General features: G+C 38.5%; 1 protein-coding gene across 10 annotated transcripts in view; it reads left to right on the top strand.

Annotated features, from left to right (window-relative positions):
• Positions 1-23,285, top strand: part of FANCC (FA complementation group C) — a 289,582-nt gene that overhangs the window by 101,023 nt on the left and 165,274 nt on the right. For all 10 annotated transcript variants that reach the window (XM_072835284.1, XM_072835235.1, XM_072835226.1 and 7 more), the window contains one exon: positions 4,171-4,265. In XM_072835284.1, coding sequence (XP_072691385.1) covers positions 4,171-4,265 — 95 coding nt within the window. The remainder of the gene's footprint in view (positions 1-4,170; positions 4,266-23,285) is intronic.

Below are 23,285 nucleotides of genomic sequence, written 5' to 3' on the forward strand. Positions count from 1 at the left end.
TGTAGACTCTTCCAGATGATTATCATAATCTTATTTTTAATTCAGTGTAAAATGGTTATAATAATGAATTATTCCTTGTTTCACAATTTCATATTAACGCAAATGCTACTCTTTTCCATGTGTAAAATAATTCTTCAGTGCCTGAATCCTCCCATGGCCCTGACATTATTTAGGAGTGATTGTGGTTTTACCTAAGGTGAAGAAGAACTTGGGGACACTCTGGGGGGAGATGTTCCTTTCCTGACATCCTACCTACCTGTCTAGCATCATTTCCTGTGTAATCTTCTAAACCACACCACACACATGGTAGCCAGTCAAATTACTAACAGTGTCTTGAAGGTACATGACATCAGGGCTTCTGATGTGTGATTCCTTTGCCTGGAGCTCTAGTCTCATCTGTCCTCATATAGTTTCTTTGAAGCAGTTTTGCTGGGGCTGAGTTAGGAACTTCTCTTAGTAGTCTCCATAGCTGATTGCCTCTCCCTTAATTATAACACTACACTGTTTTGTAATTGTTGGTTTACCTATCTGATGTCCTGGAGAACTGAATGCCTTTCAAGAGTAGGAACTGTGGTTTTATTTCTTTTTGTTATCCTAGGGCCTAGCATAGAGTAGCATAGAGTAGAGCAGACACATCTGAAGGTGTACAGTTGAGGTTTATTGCCTTGATTGGCTATATTTTTCACTATGTAATATTTACTTGAAGATAGTTTGCTGGATAGGTAATTATGGATGAAAGCAAGGAAATCACTTTCCCCATAATGTAAAACTGATAAAAGCCAGGATCCCACCCATCTAAATGATCTGTCTGGATCACAGTCATGGTTGAAGTGGTCCAGTTCTGGCTTTAACACCAGTCAGCCTCATATGAATGTATATATTCACTGGACAGATATTTACTAAGTTTGGTTTTTGTTTTTGTTTTTTTAATATTCAAGGCCTTGGAAAACATGGCTACAATTTCTCCACCGGAAGTATCCAGTCATAGAGAAAAGACATCTTTGCAGATTAGCCTGACTCAGAAATGGTTTGTGTTACAGAATTCTAAACAAGGAGCTGAGAGATAAAGGAGAGTTTCACAGGGGAGGTTGAGCTGGGGCCAACTCTTAGGGGACAGTAGATGAGACCAGACTTTCTTAGACAAGCTACCAGACTCTCATTAGGTTTGATTCCCTTTTAGTAAAAGCAAGCGGCTGGACTGATTTATACCCTTGGCCTTAAACTTGTGTCTATCTGTGATCTTTCCTTAGCACCTATCCCTATTACATTGGCCCCCTCTGAAAACCAGAAACCAGTCCTTCATCTCTTTTTGTTTTCAGTGCATATGTTATGTTTTGAACTGCCTGTTAAATTTCAGCTTCCTGTTTGAAGTGTGCCTTGGGTTCTGAGCTTATAGTGGAGACTGATGGGCAGTAGAACTCTTATGATGAATCAAGTCTTGCCTGTGTTGCTACTGTTGGTTTGCTAGTTGGGCACATTTATCCAGGAAAGAATCTTTTCTTAGGGTTTTATAATATCAAAATAACTTTTTAAATACAGGAAAGATGACAGTTTCCATCAAAGAAAAAGTAAGTCTCTCATAATGTTAAGTGAGAATCAGTTCAAAATAAGGATAATACAGAAAGAGGAAGGATTTGGAAATGAAAAGGCACCACTAGGAACAGAGAAAAACCAGATAATGGAAAAGGTGGGAACACCTTTTATTGAGGGGTATTCTCTGCATATACTTACTGCTTTTACCTACTTGGAATTCTGGCCAATTGTTTTGCCTTTGCCCTCTTGATTGAGCACAACAGCTATAACCTCACTATTTGCTGTTTATTGCTGTGTAAAAATTTGCCCCCAAACGTGGCAGCTTAAAATAATAAATACTTATTGTCTTAAAAAATGCTGCCTTTACACTTTTAAATTATGGATTAAAGAATTTTAAAAGGATTTTAAAGAATTAATTTAGGTTTCATTTGGAATTTTAGCTCAGGATACCCCCCAAAAAAATATTAGGTGGCAAATATGTGGTAGTATATTCTTTTCCCTTCCATTCATTTTATCTATCTATCTATCTATCTATCTATCTATCTATCTATCTATCTATTTATTTATTTAAAGGATTTTATTTATTTATTCATGAGACACAGATTGAGAGAGAGAGAGGCAGAGGCACAGGCAGAGGGAGAAGCAGGCTCCATGCAGGGAGCCCGAGCTGGGACTCCATCCTGGGTCTCCAGGATCAGGCCCTGGGCTGAAGGCTGCGCTAAACCGCTGAGCCATCCGGGCTGCCCTCCATTCATTTTTAGAATCCAAATTTGCAGGAAGATCTGCTGGCAGTGACTGCTTATATGATGAATCCCAGGCATTTTTCCATCTCTCTTAACTGCCCTGCTGGATGTCCACTCTGAATGTAGGGGCCTCTGGGGAGGATCCTGACAGATGCCTTCTCTCCTGCAGTGTTTGTTGGTGGCACTCATGAATAACAAGTGATGGCTTGCATCTGTAAATCCCTAAAGCAAAGTGAGCTCATTAGCAATACATTTCAGTGCATTTCAGTACATTGACTCTGGGCAAAGGAAGGCACCTCCTAAAGGGTGGGTGAACATTTCTTGGGCTGCTCGCTCTCTCTTGTTTTCTGTTTTTTTAATTTTTTTTTTAGAGAAAAACTTTTTAAATGATATACTTGTTGAACTAAATGTGCAGATTCACTGAACATATGGGGCAAATTTATATCTTATATCTTGTTTTAGATTTAAGTTCCATAAAATAACATTTTCTTTCTTTTTCTCTTCCTCCTCCTCTCTTTTAGAGGTGAGTGTCTGATTTTTGGAAGTGCTCCCCATTGGGTTGTATTTTTTCTAACTGGGAAGGCTGCTTGCATAGTAAGCATATCATTGGATGTGTCTGACACTCTGTGACATGAAGATAGTTATAATTTCTAATACTTAAAGCATAGGAAGTACAACAGTCAGATTTTCAATCAGTGGCATTGACTCAACCTGAAGAATCCTAGGGACCTTCAGAGGTTAAATGACAGGATTCTTGAAGTAAACCTATAATAAGCAAGCTGGTGATATATTTGAGCTTATAAAAACTAGGGAAAAATCAGTATCTCACAAAGTAACTCCTGATAAAGTTTGTTCAGAGATGTTATTTAGGGAACTTAAACTTATGATGCTTATGGGGAAAAAGTGGGTCTAATAAACAATTACTATTACCATTCTTTGGTGTGTGGTTGAAAATGCAGAGGTAGCTTACTGCAGTTTGTATTTTCCTTATTTCTTGTTACTGTAGCCCTTAGAAATGTTTGAAACTGCCTTTGGCTCAGTTTTTGAGACTGCAGAAGATGAGAGGGTAAAGGGTATCAGGTGATTCTGCAGAGGTTTGATTCCAGGTGCTGGTGTTCCTCAGCTGCCACCAATGGCCTTTGGAAGAGGGCTACATTTGCTTGGCTCTAGTGTAGGTACTGACATTTTCAGTTTTAGGCAGCATTTGTTTCTCCGTTGTGTTGTTAAATCTCCAACTGGAATGGACTCAGTTACCAAACGAGGAAAAAGAAAAGGGCTCACTGAGTAGATATTCTTGCCAAGTATAAGATTTCAAGTTCAGCATTTTCATCACATATTTGGTAAAGTTTTAATTTTAGAGGAAAGAATGAGGAACATGTAAGAGGCATCTATTTTATCCAGATCATTTTGGATAAATTTTAAAACAGAATAAATTTTAAAATGATCCTTTATTAAATTTCTTTTTAACAAATGAGGATGTTTTGGGAAATTAGAAAATTAAGAGATTAAGACAAATATATACTGTTGCCTGTAACAGTTATATTGCTTTAAAAAGGTTGAAATTACTAACAGTTTGAAATATGCTTTAAGAGAACTGATCTTGTGAAAAGTGCAGTTCTTTTAGTTATTTCTGTTACTCTCTTTGGCTTTCAAAATTGTTGCTCTATCAGAAAGGGAATTGACCACATAAGGGCTAAGCATAAGTGATCCTGAAACCACAAGAAAAAAAAAACCCACGAAGTTAAGTTTCACACATGGTTCTGTGAACTTAGTAGGTTGAGATTTTCCTAAAATATAATAACATGTATTTCCTTTAAATACAGTGTTTAAAAATTTTTTATGCTGATTATCTTTTCTATTTGACAAAACCTCATTTTAGTTTTCCTTTTTGCAGATGAAAGCCAAAAAATTCTAATATGGTGCTTATGTTGTCTAATTAATAAAGAACCACAGAATTCTGAAGAATCTAAACTTAACTCCTGGACCAGGGTAAGAATAAATCTTGCCGCGCACTGCTTTGCATTGAATTGATTGTTTAAAGGTGCTCCTTTGATAGTCCAGGTCTATGATGTTTTAGAAACTTTTTCAGAAATATAGTTTTCACTGTTCCATTATCTTGCTGGATGTTTCACGAGATTTCATTCTTGATTAATTGTTAATTCAAGAATGTAGCGGTGTTTAGGGTGAATTTCTCATGCCTGGAAGGCCTAGTTGTTAGGTTTTTTCCAAGATGAACGGCGCAGAGAAAAAAAGAAAAAAAAAAAAAAAAAAAAAAAAAACGGCAGAGCCAGGCAAGTAGGTTTGAGAGTGCATTAATGGGGAGTGCTCCCGGCGAGGTTCCGTGACTCGGAGAGATGGCCCGAGTCAGGGAAGTCGCGCCGGGGTTGGGGAGTCTGGGGGTTTTTTAAGCCTTATTGGTTCCGATCCGGATACGGGTGGGTCCCTTGCCAAAATAGGCAAGGGCACACCATGTCCCTAGGTTATTGGCTGGGGGTGGGGATAGTACAGACGATGGGAGGTGGTCCCTGGCTGGAAAGTCCTGGCTGGAAAGTTTCGGTTTTCCATCTAGGCTTCGATTTACTGGAGATGACGTGGTGGTCATGGCTCCTTTGGCGGGAAGATCAGCCATTTTGACCCAATTTGAGATGTCTGCCATTTTGGGTGCCCCTGTCTCTCAGCCAGCCCAACTAATGCTGTATGATTTTGTAAAGTTACTTTCAGGTAATTAAAAGAATGTTCTGTCTTTCCTCCTAGCAATTGCTATCCTTCAAAAAAGTATTTCTCTTTGGGCACATGGGTGGCTCAGTGGTTGAGCATCTGCCTTTGGCTCTGGTGTGATCCTGGTCCTGGGATGAAGTCCCACTTCAGGTTCCCTGGAGGGAACCTGCTTCTCCCTCTGCCTGTATCTCTGCCTCTCTCTCTCTCTCTTTCTCTCTCTCACAAATAAAATAAAACCTTAAAAAAAAAAAGTTGTTTCTCCCTATCAGCCTTGTTTAAAAACTTACATAATTCCTGTCTGAGTACTTTTCTGCCTCTCTCAAATCTAATCTGTAGTAAAATGAAAATTCAGAAGTGCCCTGGGAGCTGCTGTCTTTATTTTATATCCTGAAGTTGCTCTCCAGGCCAGGATGCTCAGACTAGCACCGGTGCTCGTTGGCTAGTGCTGCTCACACCATCAAATTTGTTACTTGCCTGTGTTAGTCCACAGAACCCATAGCCTACTGCATTCCCCATCTGTTTTTGCTTTCTCTCGAAGAGCAGGCACAAGTTGGTGAATATTATAAGGCTGGGCTGTGGCTGCCTTCACCACCAGCAAATTGCTTATTCTTTTCCCATACCCCACACTGTCCTACTGTAATAACCTCAAGGACTCGCTGATGCTTGTCAGACTCCACTTAGTATGCATATAGTTCAGATTAGCTGCTTAGTATTATGAACTCACACACTCAGAGTAATGCATACAGTGTTGTCTGTCAGTCTGACCAGTGATATCATTCCATTCACTGCTTTCTACTATGCCTTTGTTTTAAACAAAATTGCTGACAGGACTGACAAAGACGATGTTTGTATTTTTCCATTAGATTAAAATAATTGAAGGGACAGTAGAAATGAAAAGGATTGGGTGGGGGAAGGAAAGGGTGCAAACTTTAACTAGAAGGTGAATTACTGTAAAGAGCTACAGAAAGGAACTGATGAGTAGAATTAGGAAAGAAAAGATATAAAAAAACAAGCCTATAGAAATAGAATAACATACAGTTTTTAATTTTTTAAATTATTGCTTTTGTTGAGTATTTGATGTTTTAATGATTACTTAGAATATATTTTTGTATTGGCTAGTTCATTAAGTCCTGAAATAGGCCATCTAATAAAGTGTTTTGGGGGTCTTTAGGTTAACATTCTTCATTTAAACTAATGACTTTATTAGCCTATTTAAAAATTTCTAGCCTTGCATTTTATTCTGTGGACTTCCCTTATTTAATACTGTGTCCTGGGGATCCCTGGGTGTCAGCGGTTTGGCGCCTGCCTTTGGCCCAGGGCACGATCCTGGAGTCCCGGGATCGAGTCCTGCGTCAGCCTCCCGGCATGGAGTCTGCTTCTCCCTCCTCCTGTATCTCTGCCTCTCTTTCTCTCTATGTCTATCATAAATAAATTAATAAATCTTTAAAAAAAATACTGTGTCCCTTTATCAATAGGTACACATATAGCACAGGAAGGTTAACTTAAAATCTTAATTCCTGCCATTAGGGAATTCGCAGACTGGTAACCAGAGCTATGTATAGGTGTGATGGTGACACAGAGAACACTTGCTTAGACTTGGGAGTCTGTAGATGTATTCTGCAGGAGGTAATATATCAGCTGAGTTTTGAAGGGTGACTAGGAGAACAGGCATAGAGCTTTAGGAAGGATAATTCTCTCAGCAGAAAAAGCATGCGCAAAAATGGTGGTGAGAAAGCCAGTATTGTACTCAGGGAACTGCAGGTACTTAGATAATGCTTGAGCTTGGGATTTTATACAGCTAGTGATGAAGCATGAAAACGTAAGTATAATTATATGAAGTTTTTTTTTAATTTTAATTTATTTATGATAGTCACACACAGAGAGAGAGAGAGAGAGGCAGAGACACAGGCAGAGGGAGAAGCAGGCTCCATGCACCGAGAGCCCGACGTCGGATTCGATCCTGGGTCTCCAGGATTGTGCCCTGGGCCAAAGGCAGGCGCCAAACCACTGCGCCACCCAGGGATCCCTTATATGAAGTTTTTATTTTATTTTGAAGGTAGTGGGGAAACTAAAGTTTTTTTTTTTTTTTTTTAAAGATTTATTTATTTATGATAGATATATAGAGAGAGGCAGAGACACAGGAGGAGGGAGAAGCAGGCTCCATGCTGGGAGCCCGACGCGGGACTTGATCCCGGGACTCCAGGATCACGCCCTGGGCCAAAGGCAGGTGCCAAACCGCTGAGCCACCCAGGGATCCCCGGAAACTAAAGTATTTTAAACAGAGAAATTATCTGGCCAGGTGTGAATTTTAGAAACATAACGCAAAAGGAAGTTGATTTGGAAGGGAGCAGGGATAGTGCTTTGGCAGCTATTGTAGTGATGAAGGGGTGAAATCATGTAGCCCTGAATGAAATAGAGAAGAGGGGCCAGATTTATGATGCAAATAAGGTAAATATTCAAAAGATGTAATGGCAGGTTACGTACTAATGTACTTAGGTATAGGTGGAGTTGAAATGCTATTCTCAGGAGAGTGAGCTGATTTACACACGAGAGCTCACAGTGCTCAGGGCTTGGGAGCAGTGGAGCCTTGGGGGAGGGTGAGGTTGCCCAGAGAGGTTGCCCAGGGTGAGGTTGCCCAGAGGTTGCACCTGGCATGGGGAAAGGAAAGGGCCTCAGGACAACCTTGGGAGACACTGGCATTTAAAAACAAGGGAGTCAGGGCATCTGGATGGCTCGGTGGTTGAGAGTCTTCCTTTGGCTCAGGTCATGATCCTGGGGTCCTGAGATCAAGTTCTGCATCAGGCTCCTCGCAGGAAGTCTGCTTCTCCCTGTGCCTATGTCTGTCTCTCTCTGTGGCTCTCATAAATTAAAAAAATGAAAATCTTAAACAACAACAACAACAACAAAATACCAGGGAGTCAAAGGTGTAGAAGGAGAAGACCACCAGCATTTCAAGAAAGAACGAGGGTTGTGCACACCTACCACTATAGTGCAGCACACCCAACACAAAATATATTCTACATAGATAATTTAAGTTTTCCAGTAGCTGCTTTAAGAGACAAAAAGATATAAATTAAGTTTTTAAAAGATTTTATTTATTAGAGGGAGAGAGCATAAGCAGGGGGAAGGGCAGAAGGAGAAGCAGGTTCTCTGCTGAGCCGGGAGCCCCACAAGAAGCTCAGTCCTAGTACTGGGAGATCATGACCTGAGCCGAAGGCAGATGCTTAGCTGACTAAGCCATGGAGGCGCCTCAGAAATAAGTGAAATTAATTTTAGTAATTTTTATGTAATCCAGTATATCTAAAATACTATCATTTCAACATATAATCAATATAAAAATTATTAGTGAGATTATTTTATAATCTCTATTCATCTTAATTCATTGAAATCCACTGTGTGTGTTATGCTTAAATTTTGCGTCTACGTGTTACATCTTAATACAGATGCTAAATTTTCACTGGAAGTTCTTACTCTGTTTTTTCAATTTCATAAAATTTACTCTTGAAAAAGTAGGTTCACATACCCAAATTATTCTGGGTATGTGAAATTTATAACTGAACCAAGTGTCAGTTTTTAAATTTAAATTTCATTAAAATTTTAAAAATTAAAAAATTCCTTCCTTCATCATACTCAGTACATTTGACATGCTCAGTAGCCCCATGTGGCTGGTGGTCACTGTATTTTGGACAGGGCAGCTGTCGGGCATAAAGATAAGGATCAAAAAAGAGTGCTTGGATTTAAGCCACTTGGAGGAATGACCTTGGTGAGAATAGGATGAGTGGGAAGTGCAATAAGTAGCCAGATTGCTACACTGAGGAATGTGATTGAAACAGTCTGAGTCAAAAAATAAGAATTTCCTCCGTAAATTCTAAAATTCAGTAAAAATTCAGATTAGTAGATTGAGTTGTAGGAGTTGTAATTTTAGAACAGAGATGAAATAAAAATTCTGTTTGCTGGCCATATGTTAGTCCATGTTAATATGTTGGAAATACATTAATATATGTGTTTGTTTTTGTTTTTGAGGTTTTACTGGTAACCTCAAATGTCCCATCACATAACTGAGAAGTGGCTATTTTTACAGTTTGGAACTTACTGAAGCCACAGGATTCTTTCATGTCTTTTTGGAATACTTGGTTCTTGAAAAGCTTAATCGAACAGATACTTTTTGAGCACCTACTGTTTGTCAGGCACTACAACAGAGGCTGAGGCTATTGCAGTGGATTTAAAGTCTGTTCTGAGAGGTTATAATCCAGGGGAGATATCCAGGCCTACCAAATTTAGGAGACACCTGTCTTCTCTGGGCAAGACCATACCTCTGTAAATTGTATTCTGATGAGAAGAAAACAGCAGAATACCAGGGACAGAAATCATTACTTCATTTTTATTCCCTTTCAAAATGCAGTGCTAATACCCAAATGTTACCTAATTTGCTTTAATCCTCTATTTCATTCTTCTTTTTAAAAAAACACAACTTTTAAATTACAGAATCTAACAGAGAAAGAAGTACATCAAGCATAAATGACAAGCTTAACAAATTATCATAAAATAATTTACAGTTATTTTTATAACTACTTTTATGACTGCTACCTTGGTCAGGAACTAGAACAGGGCATTACCTGCCTCTGCTAACTCCCTCCCCTCAGGTACTCCTTCCTGCCTACATGCTCCTTTGTCTCCCTCTAGTAGAACCACTAGCCTAGCTTTTACTTACATTGCTTTATGGTTTTACCACTTAATTATGCAGTTTGGCTTATTATTTCAACTTGATATAAATGAAATAATACACTATGTATTGTTTTGTGTTTGATTTATTTTGTTCAGAATTATGTTTGTAGGATTCACCCATGATCTTAGATGTAGTTGGCACTTGCTCATTTTCAGTGTGGTATAGTACTGCGTTTTATTAATGTACCACAGTTAATTTATCCATTCTGTTTTTGATGGGAATTTGTTTCTGGTTAGGGCAACTAGGAGCAGAGTTGCTGTCACATTTTCTCCCATATATCCAGGGCTCAAAGCATCTATTATATAAAGAACTACAGAGGAAAAGAAGAACAATTGGAGAGTGAGATAATGTGTTTTGTACATTGTCAGGTTTGATCCGGTTGGTAGTGAAATGAAATAGAGAGGCCAGGCAAAGTTTGGGTCGAGGCAAGCTTTTAATGGAAGCGCTCTCCGGCGAGGTTCCGGGGCCGCAAGGGAGTAAGACCGAGGAAGTTGCGCGCGGGCATAATACAGGCAGGCTTTTATAGGGAAGAGTAGGGTGGTGCCGGTATAGGGTGATAGCTGCTTATGTCTGTATATGGTACGGGGTTAGGTAAGGTTCGGTTTCTGTTTCCTGCATAGGTCCTGTCTCCCTGATGACGTGTCCTTGGGCGGTCCGCTAGGGTCGGGAAAGCCCCGAGGCGAGGGTGACAAGATGGAGGGCCCGCCGCCATTTTGTTGGTGCCTCCTGAAACCCCCTTGATCCCACAGGCCCAACATACATCACTTCAGATACTTGTGAACAAGCTTGCACATGCCTTATTTTGTCAAAGTAAAAAACTTTCTAAAAAAAAAAACAGGTGGATTATAGGTTATTTGACATGCATGTCTTTGATTGTTTCAGCTCATACTAGGTTGTTTCCTATGGTGCTACCTTTGTCATAAGTCAGGTGTCTTTGTATGTGCAGATGTGATCCTAAATCTCTCCATTGGTTTCATCTATCTATGATGGTTCATTTTGTGTCGACTGAACTGGGCTATGCGGTGCCCAGATATTTGGTCATAACATTATTCTTGGTGTTTCCGTGAGGTATTTTTGAAGGTGATTACCATTTAAATAGATTGGGTAAAGCAGATCGTCCTCCCTAACATGTGTGGGTTATTTAATCCGATTAGCCAAAAAGGCTGAACCTTCCCATGACAGTTTTTTCTGTATTGAAATCTAATAAACAATGGGTTTTGAGTGAACCCCAAATTGTATGTTTTGTTATATTTGGTGTAACAGATCATTGTCAAGGCATTCTAAGAGGGAGTGTCCTGAATTTTTAGGAAACCAGTGGTTTCAGAAATGATGGTATTGTGTATACCAAGTTGCAAGACAGGCAAGGGAGTCCAAAGAGACGTAGGTTTGGTGCTGGAACAGCTGCTCTAAAGACTGGTCAGCCAGGGGGCAGACACTGATACTTTGGAAACATGATTATTCTACACTGTTGGTAATTTCCATTATTATTCATTTTTGTGTTGTTTGGGATTTGAAAATGCTAGCCTGGCTCAGCTCATATGTTGAAAGGGAGGGAAAGAATTATTGTTCAAGTTTGAATGGTGATTTAAAAGAGAAATAGCATATTTCTTGAGGGCAATTAGTGAAAGACAATAGGAGACCAGGTAAAATTCAGGCAGGAAGCCGGGGATGCTGAAGATTTCTCTTTCACAGCTCCACTCTGGCAGAACATTGGCAATCCTGTGTGACTGCTGTCTCTTTTGTTTTGGTTTTACTTTCGAAATAACAAACACAATACCAGTATCTTTTCCCACCTGTATTCTATTTGCTTGACTTTCTAAAACCTGCAGTTTATTTGTTTTCTGTGAATTTTTATATTCAGACATTTGGTGGATAGTTTTTCATTGCTTTCCCAGTATCTAGCTCCCTCCTTTCTTACCTTCTTAGTGTACCCTGCATTTCTCTGCTGTGCGTTGTGAGATTGACCACACCTGGTCCTAGAATCAGCCCTGCCTGTCCTAACCAGGACCACCCCTCCTTTCCCTGGCTACAGCAATTGGTCAAGATGGGCATGTAGCCCACACTGGAAATTCAGTCCTACACTTCCGTTTGATGGGAGAAGTAGATTTTATCTTTCCTGCTAAACATGAATTAGGTGACACATAGTCCTTGAAGTTGCTACCAATCACTGTGGGTCCATAAGGACAGAGCCTGTCTGGGAATAAAGTTAGTCCTGAGGAAACAGAATTGAGAGGAGGAGAAAAAGGGTCATGTTCAGGTTGTTTCTATTTGGGCCTCGGACCAAGCCTCTCCTGGACTTCAGTGCTCTAGTATATTCCCTTTCCTGTTCAAGCCAGTTTGGTTTAGAGGTTTTTTTTTTTTTTTACTAGCAGCCAACAGCATTCTAATGGTGAAAACAGGCTTATTTGGGGGCTTACTAAACTAGCTTTTAAAAGGGTTTCAAAACTCAGGTATACACATACACAGTTGCAAAAGAAAAAAGTCTTATTTACTCAAAGGATATTATGAATAAATAGTGAATTTGACAAAATAAATACAGTTGATATAATTCATACTTGGTTCAGAGTTATTTTTCCACCACCGCGTATGATGTGTATTAAAGAAGGCCTCCTTGGATACTGATGGCAGCCTCTTGGTGGCGACATTATCATTTTTGTCCCTGCTAAACATTTAAAATTCGACATTTACCCATGAACAGGAGTGCCTATGTGGGAGCTCTGGGATCCAGCAACATACACCGAGGGACTCAGGAGGAGCCTTACCCACCTTTGCATCAGATGATAAGGCAGGTTGACCCCAGTTCGGGCTGTGGAATTGGCTCCAACTCCTCAGCAGCCCCTGGAAAACGCTGACTTGGGCAGATACCCAGAGATGCTGGAGCCTTGTACAAGTCCAGGTTTCGAGAGGAGACATTCCAGCATTCTGTTGGAACAGTAATACAAGTTTGGACACTTTGAAATGGGTCCTGTTTCCTTTCTCAGCTTGTGTGAGAAAGAACAAGGTGAGAATGGAGCTCGAAGGCACATGCAGCAGCCCAGCCACCCTGGTGGACTCATTTCATGCTGGTATGGATTATGATTGCAGACACCAGATGTTTGCAGTACTAGAAGATGTGTCACAAGTGGTAGGACCAGGGCCTGCAGAGCTTATAGGAAGAGAATTGGACAAAAATGTCAAAGCATATGTAGTTCACATAGTTTTCCTAGAATATAAATTATATTATTTTGCCTATAAAAGTTAGGAAGCTTCTAGCATTCTTATTTATAGATAAGTTGAAATATATATTCTTTGTGTTCTGTATACCACCAAACATAATGTTTAGAGACTTGAAAGAGAATAAGACCAACTCTGACCTGATTTGCTTCCCTGTTACCAAAAGCCAAGTTCACCAGCTCACTGCCCTAAAGGCACTCAAGAGATGAGTGTTTATGGTAAAAAAAATAAAAATAAGGGCTTGGGCAACCCAGATGGCTCAGTGGTTTAGCGCCGCTTTTGGCCCAGGGATTAGGCCTGGAGACCTGGGATTGAGTCCCATGTTGGGCTCCCTGCATGGAGCCTGCCTCCCTCTCTGCCTGGGTCTCTGCCCCCGCCCCCCCCCCCCCCCCCCGTGTGTGTCTCTCATGAATAAATAAATAAAATCTTAAAAAAAAGGGGGGGGCTTTACTGAGGAGGGTGGCCACCTGGTAGAAGATGAACTTTTGTCAAAAGGCCAACTCCAAGGTTTCTGCATGGCTCAGAGATTTTTATTAACCAGTTAAGGGAGTGCAGTGGTCTGTGACATTTCTTGATTACGTGCAGACTCAGTGATGCCAGCTACAGAGTTATCTCAGTGCTCGGAGGTTGTGCAAGAAGTTCTAGTTCCTTGGTGCTCAGAGGGGGTTGTGCAGGAACATCTGAATCCTTGGTACCCAGGGATTGTGGAGAGTGTTCTGTTCTTTCTGCGGAGGAAGGGAAGGTCTACAAATGTGCATAGGGAGGTCAGTAAAGTCATTTGTGCAACCTTAAAAATGAAAATCATTTTGCTAAAAGATTGCTGGGCTAATCAGAAAGCTAAGGGGACTTCAAATAGACTTGTTGGTCACTGTGGCCTGGGAAGGTTCTGGTCTTTTATTTTATTCCCCAAGGCCAGTGATATTCAAATCTCAAAGAAAGGAAATTAATTCTGTTACAGATTAAGGGCCTTCTTAAATCAGCAAGTGAGGATTGTGGTACCTTGAAGCAAGTTAACCCTGAAGACCTGCTAGAGTGCTGTGACATCCCTACTCCATTAGCTTCACTCAAGTTATTTATTTGAGCTTTGCTTCACCTGAAATGGAGATTTTAATTCTTTCTACTTCATAAATTTTTTGAAAGGGTAACTGAAATGATCCATTTTATTCAATGGATTAAATTAAATGAAAAATAAAAATATATTTTAAATGAATCAAATAAAGAAGTCCTTCATAGCCTCAGTCTGTTTTACTTTTTTGCACAATCCTGAAATTCATAACATTCATTTCCATAGTTGCACACTAACGGCATAAGCCCAGTAGTTGAACATTACTACAAGATTTTAGCAAAAGAGAGACTGGTCTGCAAGTAACACCTTTATCCCATGTTATAGCTTACCAAATAACAAAGGACTGGTTGCATATATTTCTTTTTAAAATATCTCTTTCTTTGATTTGCATCCCCATGAAAATTCCCCTTTAAATAAATTATGAGCTGTCTACTTCTTTATTCTGCACATTTGGAACTTTCAGAAATAGTGTGACTTTCCCGAACTCTGCAACCTCCTCCCCTCCCTAGAGTGTACGCAATTATTTCCACGGCTCTTCCCCAGAGAGCCAGATGGCTCCTTCTGGAACCTCTCTCAGGCCACTATGCAAATATCATCTTAGCTAAGAGGCCTTCCTCATCATCTTGTCATCAGAACCACTGAGTTCTCCTTACTTTGACTTAGTCTTCCTACTGCTGATCACCCCCTGACACAATGATTTTTTTTTTTTTTTCTGTCTGCCTGTTCCCTCCCAGGTTATAAGTTCCATGGAGGTAGAGACTTTCTTCTAAAAGTATAGAACAGTATCTGCCACGTAGTAAGAAATTAGTGATTATTTGCTGAATGAGTAAATAAAGGAGTATGGTTTTAGATGGTAAACCCTGGTGTGTGTGTTTGGTGGGGGGTGGGGGGTGTTCCACTTGGAAAGAAGAAAGTGAACAGACAGAAGGTTGGGTGTGGTTAAAAAAAAAAAAGATTTCCCACTTAGGCTGGAGAATAAGGCATTTATGAGGAAAAGTAGAAATTAAGATTAGAAAAAACAATTCAGGAAAGCTTTTGGAGGGCCACGATTGCCAGTTTGTGAGTTTGTTCATAAATTAGTAGCATAGGGCACCAAAGGAGCTCCTGAAAGTATTTTAACTGTGGCATTGGGAGAGGGTCATTTGTCATGATTGATATCCCTTCCTGTTTTTTCCCTTGCTGTCTTCTAGTCTTTCTCAATCCTTTGTTTGTTTATTTCATAAGTATATCCCAAGTACTTACCATGCACAAGCAGATATAGGAGGATATGAATATCTTGCCTTGCAGAATCAAGTGGTTTTAATGAAAATAACAAGTGAAGGAATAGAAGGATAGCTCAGTAGAAAGGAAAAAAGGCCTCATTGGGAGCTGGGGAGGTTTGCAGGACTGGTTAGGAAGGCTTTCAGAAAATGGTAATTGAGCTTGCATCATGAGGTATGAGTTCCCTGGGAAGCAGAGGCTAGGGGCAGTCACAGAACTGGAAGAACTGAAAGGGATTTGAGGTACACGTAGGAGAGTAGGCAGAGAAGAAGCTAGAAAAGGTCTTCTTGGTAATGATAATAAGAATGAGCTATCCCATCTATTATATACTGGCTCTACAGGAGAGTTAGGCTGGATCCTGAAGGTGCAAATGGCTCCTAGTAAAGCTGAGCTGGACTACAGTGGGCATGCCTGGCAGGGAATGAGCCTGCCTGTGTAAGCAGGATGCATCGGTAAGCTAGAGCACATCCTTTCTGCAGGTAAGGCAAGTCAGAAAGACAGGCTTGGGAGAGAAATTTTGGTTTAGTTTCTTCTCCCAAACTGACCAACTAAATCAGTTCTTCTGGGGAGGAGAGTGTGGCAGGACTGAAAGATGATGTCATGGGTTGGGCTTTCTGGAAATCTGGCCTTGAAATGGAGATAATGTTCAGGCAGTGACAGCTGTTGTGGGGAAAGGAAGGATGCAGGATTGTGCAAAGGAAAAGTTCAGCTACAGTGCAGTCTCAACGGAAACCTCGGTTGTGCCTACTGGGACGGATGGGAGACTTTTCAGAGCTTTCCTGCTTTGGGACAGGAGGGCTGGGCTTTAATGCTTCTGCTTCCATTCATTGGAACGTGGCCTTTGAGGGAAGGAGGTGTGATCTTGAGCAAGGCAGAGATGGCTTATGGTGATACAGATGTGACATCACAACATCCTTTGTAGATACCAAAACTGTTCCTTTTCTGCTTTTCCCTCCTGGGAGTGGGGGTAGACATTCTGTCTTCTCTGGAGACATGAGGACAGGCAAATTTGTTTCCCTCTTATCTAAGAAGGAACTCTTAGGCTTTTGACTTGAGCATTGTGCTGGATGGTAGCACCGTTCACTGAGAACTGTAAGGAGAAGCGGTGGCAGAATCCCTAGAATAAGCCAAGTGAGAATGTGTGAGAGGGAGGAGCAGGCGACCCATCAGGTCAGCCCACCAACTGTTCCCTATCTTCTGTGCCATCTTCCAGGACAGAGGAACGCAGAAACCTTGTTTTCTTTCCTGCGTTCCTCACTACCTTTTGGTTTCCCGTGGTATTCTTGGGATGATAATGCAGGAAATATAATACAAATTGACTCCTCTTCCTTTTCTTCTCTGTTATTGAATAGAACTGGCTAGGAACTAAGCAACTGAAAAAGGGAAAGCATAGAAAATTTCTTTATAGTTTTCTTAATGTGTTTTCTCCAGGGCATTTGGAAACCATGGAAGCTGTCTGCCATACTGTGTTAGGGCAGTAGTGTCTTAGTAGTAGGCTACCCAATTCAGCAGGTACTTCAGTAACTCCATGAAATAGCACCTACCTTACTACATACTGTGTTGTTCTTATTTAGCCTGATAAAGTCTCCTCAGTATTTCATAGTTTTGCAATATAAATATGGTATGCAGCATTTTGCAGGGTTCTGGAAAATGTGCAAATACTGCTATTCGCATTCCCAATTATTTTACACCCGTTTGATGTGATCCACACATGAAGCTGAATTGCGAATATTTATGTCTTTCTATGTGCATGTTTTGGAAAATGGTAACTGTCTCCTGAGTCATTAATGTTAAGACACTGAACTTTATTATTGAACTTCCTGAAATAAACATTTGCTTCCTTTGAGAGGGCAAAATGAGATACCATTTGTGTTCTTGGCTACGTTTTTCTTTCTTATTTCATTCAGGTAGATTTCCGTTTATTCAAATTCTAAATTGTATCAGATTGTTTTTTAGTAAGTTGCCACTGCTCAAATAGGCCAGATCAAGACATTTATTGCCAATTAGGAACAGGATGTTTGAGATGCTTGGTGATGTTCTCCGGATGACCTGTTTTATGTTTTGTGTTTATTTTGTTTTATGATCATGTTGGCTTTTCCATTAAACTATAACTTTAATTGACTTGGCTTCGTTAATAGAACATTGACCAGATCCCCTCCTATAACTCCCAGCCTTCTCCTTATTACAACCCTATTCCTCCAGTTCTCCTGTTATGCTCCAACCTCAGTCTGGAATAGAAAGGGAATTTTTAGATCTCTGTGTTACAGGTGTAATATATATTTCTAAGACATAGGCTCACTGTATTTCAATCTAAATTGCCTGGGTAGTGCTCCTTGGGCTATTTTGGGATAAATCCCTGCAAAAAGTAAATTTAACAGTAATGTCTACAGTGGAGGTATTTCATAGTGAATAGCCACCATTGAGGGCCATGTGGATGTCTGCACTACATGTGGCAACATGATCTCTACATCTGTTTTGAAGTTCAGTTGTTTCCCAGACCACATGTGCATTTCTTTAGGGGGCTGACATCCATCCCTCCCAGGGATCCAGGCAGTGTAAGCTGGTAACTGTAACTGGCTTACTCTCTTTGACCTAGTGATTGTTATACTTTATCTTAGTTTGACTCTTGTTCCTATCAGATCTGGTTCTGTTTAATATTGACAACATTGGAGTTTCTATAAATGAGCAGCATGGCAAAAGAACCAGACATATTTAAATCCATAAATCTTGATTTCCAGGTCTTTTAAAGGCTTTGTGGTTTAAATAGTCCTTTACTCTATGGTAGACATAAGCAGTACTTACAAAAATACTGGCCATCAGGCAGCTTTCATAGCTCAACTGGAACTAAAAAATAACTTCAGATGAGTCACTCTTAAGAATCAGAAAATCCAGATCTCTTCTGGCTCTGCTAGTGAAATACTATAGAAGTTACATGCATCATTTCCATATCTTAAAAAAGGGAGAATACTATATGATCCTACTTACATGCAATATCTGAAGTGTTCAAATTTATGGAAACAGAACAGTAGCTAGAGGAGAAGCAGAAGAGTATTTGTTTAAGGGGTATAGAATTCAGTTTTGCAAGAAGAAAAGTTCTAGAGATCTGTTGCACAATAATTTGAATATACTTAACACTACTGAACTGTATATTTAAAAATGATTAAGATGATAAATTTCATGTTACTTTTTTATCACATTTTTAATCACAATTTAAAAAATTTAAAGAAACTTTAAATGTATAGTGTTACTGTTGAATGTTTAATATGTGTTTAGATGAATTATCTTATTAAATATTCACAACTCCAAGAAGGCAGGTATCATTACCCTCTGTTATAGATTAGAAAATTTATTTTATTTTATTTTTTTAAAGATTTTATTTATTTATTCATGAGAGAGAGGCAGAGACAGAGGCAGAGGGAGAAGCGGGCCTCATGCAGGGAGCCAGATGTGGGACTCCATCCCCAGTCTCCAGGATCACGCCCTGGGCTGAAGGTGGCGCTAAACCGCTGAGCCACCCGGACTGCCCTAGATAAGAAAATTTAGATTTAGAGAAGTAATTTACTAGCTAGTAAGTGGCAGACCATCTTGGACCTAGGCATGACTTTAAAACCATTCAAAAAATATGTTGCTGCAGCTACACTTAAGCCAGTTTATCTCTAAGGCTTTTTAACACTTGAATCTGTGATTCTGAAATGTCCTAGAGACCCTGCAGAGATCCTTCAAGTGAGAAAAAATGTTTAAATGTTTAGGTCTTCAGAGATCACCCCACCATTTATAGTGAATTAAAATTGCATGCTAGATTTAGTCTGTGGTACATTAGGAACAACAAATCCTGGTTATGGGAGGCCAAGGTGTTATTGAAATGTTAGAATAGTTAAAGGGATTAATAGCTATTACTTCTGTGGAGAGTAGAGATTGAGTTTAATTATTTTTTTTCTGCTTTTTGAGTTTTTAGTAACAAGTATAACTTCTATTTTTGTTTGAATTGTATTTCCCCTAAATTCATATGTTCAAGTCCTAAATCTCAGAACCTTAGAATGTGATCTTATTTGTAAATAGGATCTCTGCATGTGAATTGATTAGTTAAGATGAGGTCAGCTGAAGTAGGGTGGCCCCCTAATCCAGTGTGACTGGTGTCCTAATAAGAAGGGAAAATTTGGACACAAATATGCACAAAGGCAAAATGCCATTTGGATATGAAAGCAGAAATTGGAGTGCCAGCCAAGGAATGCCAAAAATTGTCAGGAAACTACCAATCCTGATGACTCCTTGATCTCAGAACTCTAGCATCCAGAACCGTAAGACAATAAATTTCTGTGTTCAAGCCACTCTCTAGTATTTTGTGACAGCAGCCCTAGCCAACTAATACAAAATTTCTAAAGTAAGAAAGAAAAAAAAGTTAGCCATGATTCCTGAGAGTTTAATCCCAAATAGTATTCAAATTAAGAAAGAATCTTTATATATGATGTTCATTATAATAATTCTTATAAATGGAAAAAATGAGAAGCAATGCAAACGTCTTAACAATTAGTGGATAACTAAATTATAGCATACCTACTTTTTTATAGCAAATCTACTTGAAGAAATATTATGTTGTCATTTTGTATAGCAATGAGATAATGTGAAAAATGTGTATAACATAAATAAAAAGTTGGATTAAAATTATTTATACAAAATAATAACAGCTGTGCAAAATATATAGGCACTGACTAAGATTATAAGCAGAAATGGAAAAACTTTGTTAGGATAGTGAGTGGGATCTGGGTAGGTTTTTTCCTTTTAATATTTTTTTTATTTTGTGTGCTTTTATTGAATTATGATAATGTATTATAGTAGTGGTAATATTATCTTTTTAGAAATCAACTTTATTGAGGCAAATTTTACATACAATAAAATGTATCCTTTTAAAGTGTACAGCTTGATGTTTTGACAAATATACACATCCTTCTGAACACCACTACAATCAAGAAATAAAACATTTCTGTCATCACAAGAAATTCTCTGTTGCCCTTTCATAGTCAGTCATTTTCTCAACCCTGGCCTTAGTCAACTACTGATCTGTTTTCTGTCACCACAGATTTGCTTTTCTCTTTTCTATTATTTCATATAAATAGAGTAACATAGTATTGGCTCTTCTGCCTGGCTTCTTTCATCCAGCATGTTTTTGAGATTTTTCCATGTTGTAGCTTATCTGAGTGGTTGATTCCTTTTAATTGTTGAGTATTCTGTTGTAGCAATACATCATTTTGTTTATCTATTTATGTGTTGATATCAACTTAGATTGTTTCTGATTTTTAGCTATTATGAATAAACTAAACTGCTGTGAACATACATATGTAAGAGTTGCATAGTCATGTTTTAATTTCTCATGATAAATGCTTAGTTTTGGAATTGCTGAATTGTGTGATACATATATACATAACATAAGACACTGCCAGATGGTTGACATTCTTACCTGCAACACACGAGAGTTCTAGTAGTTCTACATATTTACCAACACTTACTCTACTCAGTTTGTTTTTGTTTTAGTCATTCTCATGGTTGAAAAGTGGTTTTAATCTGAATATGCGTGATGACTTGATGTTAAAACATCTTTTCATGTGCTTATAGTTTCTTTTGTAAAGTGTCTATTCAGATATATTGCTCATTAAAAAATTGCCTTCTAAAAATATTGCTTTCTTATTAAGTATAAGAGTGCTTTAAAAAATATTTTAGATCTACTGTTCCCTTGCCAGATATATACATTATATATACATCTTACATACATCTTATATATATAATGCATGTATATATTGAGAGAGAATATTCACTCCATCTGTGGCCTACCTTTTCATTTTCTTAATAATATACTACAAAGTGTATAAGTTTTAAATTTTGGTGAAATCTATTATTTATCCATTTTTTTCATGATTCAAACTTTTTGTGTCCTCAGAAATTTTTGCCTATACCAAGTTTATAAAGATTTTCTATTTGTGTTTTCTTCCGAAAGTTTTATAATTTACGTTTGAGAATATATGATCTACTTTGAGTTAACTTTTTTATATGGATGTGAGGTAACAGTAGAGGTTTGTTTCCTTCTAAATTGATACCTAGTTATTCTAGAATATATTACCAGTTTTTTTCAAAAATGCTTGAGAACATTCTGATTGGAATCTATAAATTAAGTTGAGGAGAATTGACATCTTACAATATTAAGTGTTTTGACTCAGCAGCATAATATACTCGTCCATTTATTTGTATTTATTTAATTTCTCTCAGTATTTTATAGTATGTATTTCTTTTTTTTAATTTCTAAAATTTAAAATTTTTATTTTAATTCAATAATAGCATACAGTGTTATATTAGTTTAAAATGTATAATACAGTGATTCAATGACTATACATTACTCAGTGCTCCTCATGATAAGTATATTCTTAATCCACCTTACCTACTTCATGCATCCCTTGACCCACCTCCCCTCTGGTAACCATCAGTTTGTTCTCTATAGTTCAGAGTCTGTTTTTTTGGTTTGTCTCTTTTTTTCTTTGGTCATTTGTTTTGTTTCTTAAATTCCACATATGAGTGAATTCATACAGCATTTGTTTTTCTCTGTGCGACATACTTCACTTAGTTTTGATTTTTTTTAAAGATTATTTATTTATTTATTCATGAGAAACACACACACCCAGAGGCAGAGATGCAGGCAGAGGGAGAAACAGGCTTCATGCAGGGAGCCCGATGTGGACTCGATCCTGGTACTCCAGGATCATGCCCTGGGCTGAAGGCAGGTACTAAACCGCTAAGCCACCCAGGCGTCCCCGTACTTAGTATTGTATCTTTTAGAACTATCCATATTATTGCAAATGGCAAGATTTCATTCTTTTTTATGACTAATATTGCATTGTACATATATACAGTTTCTTCTATGTACAATTTCTTCCTTATCCACTCATTTATAAGTGGACACAGGTTGCTTCCATAATTTAGCTATTGTAAATAATGCTGCAATAAACATAGAAGTGCATATATCTTTTTGAATTAATGTTTTCTAATTTTTGGGGGGTAAATATCCAGTAGTAGATGGATTGGAACATATGGTAGTTCTGTATTTAATTTTTTGAAAAAGCTACAGAACAGTTTCCCATAGTGGCTGTACCAGTTTGCCTTTCCACCGACAGTACATGAGGGTTCCCTTTATATTCTAGCTAACACTTGTTTTTCTTGTATTTTGATTTTAGCCATTCTGACTGTGTGAGATGATATTTCATTATAGTTTTGATTTGCATTTCCCTGATGATCAGTGATGTTAAGCTTGTTTCATGTATCTGTTGGAGAAACAGACATTTCTGTCATTCATGTCTTCTGCCCATTTTTAATTGGATTATTTAGTTTTTGTGTGTATATTTAGTTGTATAAGTTCTTTATATATTTTGGATATTAATATTTTATAAGATATATTTGCAAATATCTTCTCCCATTCAGTAGGTTGCCTTTCAGTTTTGTTGTTTCCTTTGCTGTGCAGAAGCTTTTTATTTTGACATAGTCCCAATAGATTATTTTTGCTTTTGTTTCCCTCGCCTCAGGAAATCCAGAAGAATGCTACAACTGATATCAAAAGAAGTTACTGCCTGTCCCCTCTTTTAGGATATTTATGGTTTTAGGCCTCACAGTTAGGTCCTTAATACATTTTGAGGTTGTTTTGTTTCATTTTGTGGTTCACTTTCATTCTTTTGCATGTAGCTGCCCAATTTTCCCAGCACTATTTATTGAAGAGACTGTTTTCCCATTGCATATTCTTGCCTTCTTTGTTGAATATTAATTGACCATATAATTGTGGGTTTATTTCTGGGCTTTCTATTCTGTTCCATTGATCTGTCTCTGTTTTTGTGCCAGAACCATAGTGTTTTGATTACTGCAGCTTTGTAATATAACTTGATATCTGGGATTGTGATACCTCCAGTTGTGTTCTTTTTTAGGATTGTTTTGGCTGTTTGGAGTCTTTTGTGTTTCCATACAATTTTTAGGATTATTTGTTCAAGTTCTGTGA

The sequence above is a fragment of the Canis lupus genome, chromosome 1 (genome assembly GCF_048164855.1).
Source record: "Canis lupus baileyi chromosome 1, mCanLup2.hap1, whole genome shotgun sequence".
Taxonomy (NCBI): domain Eukaryota; kingdom Metazoa; phylum Chordata; class Mammalia; order Carnivora; family Canidae; genus Canis; species Canis lupus.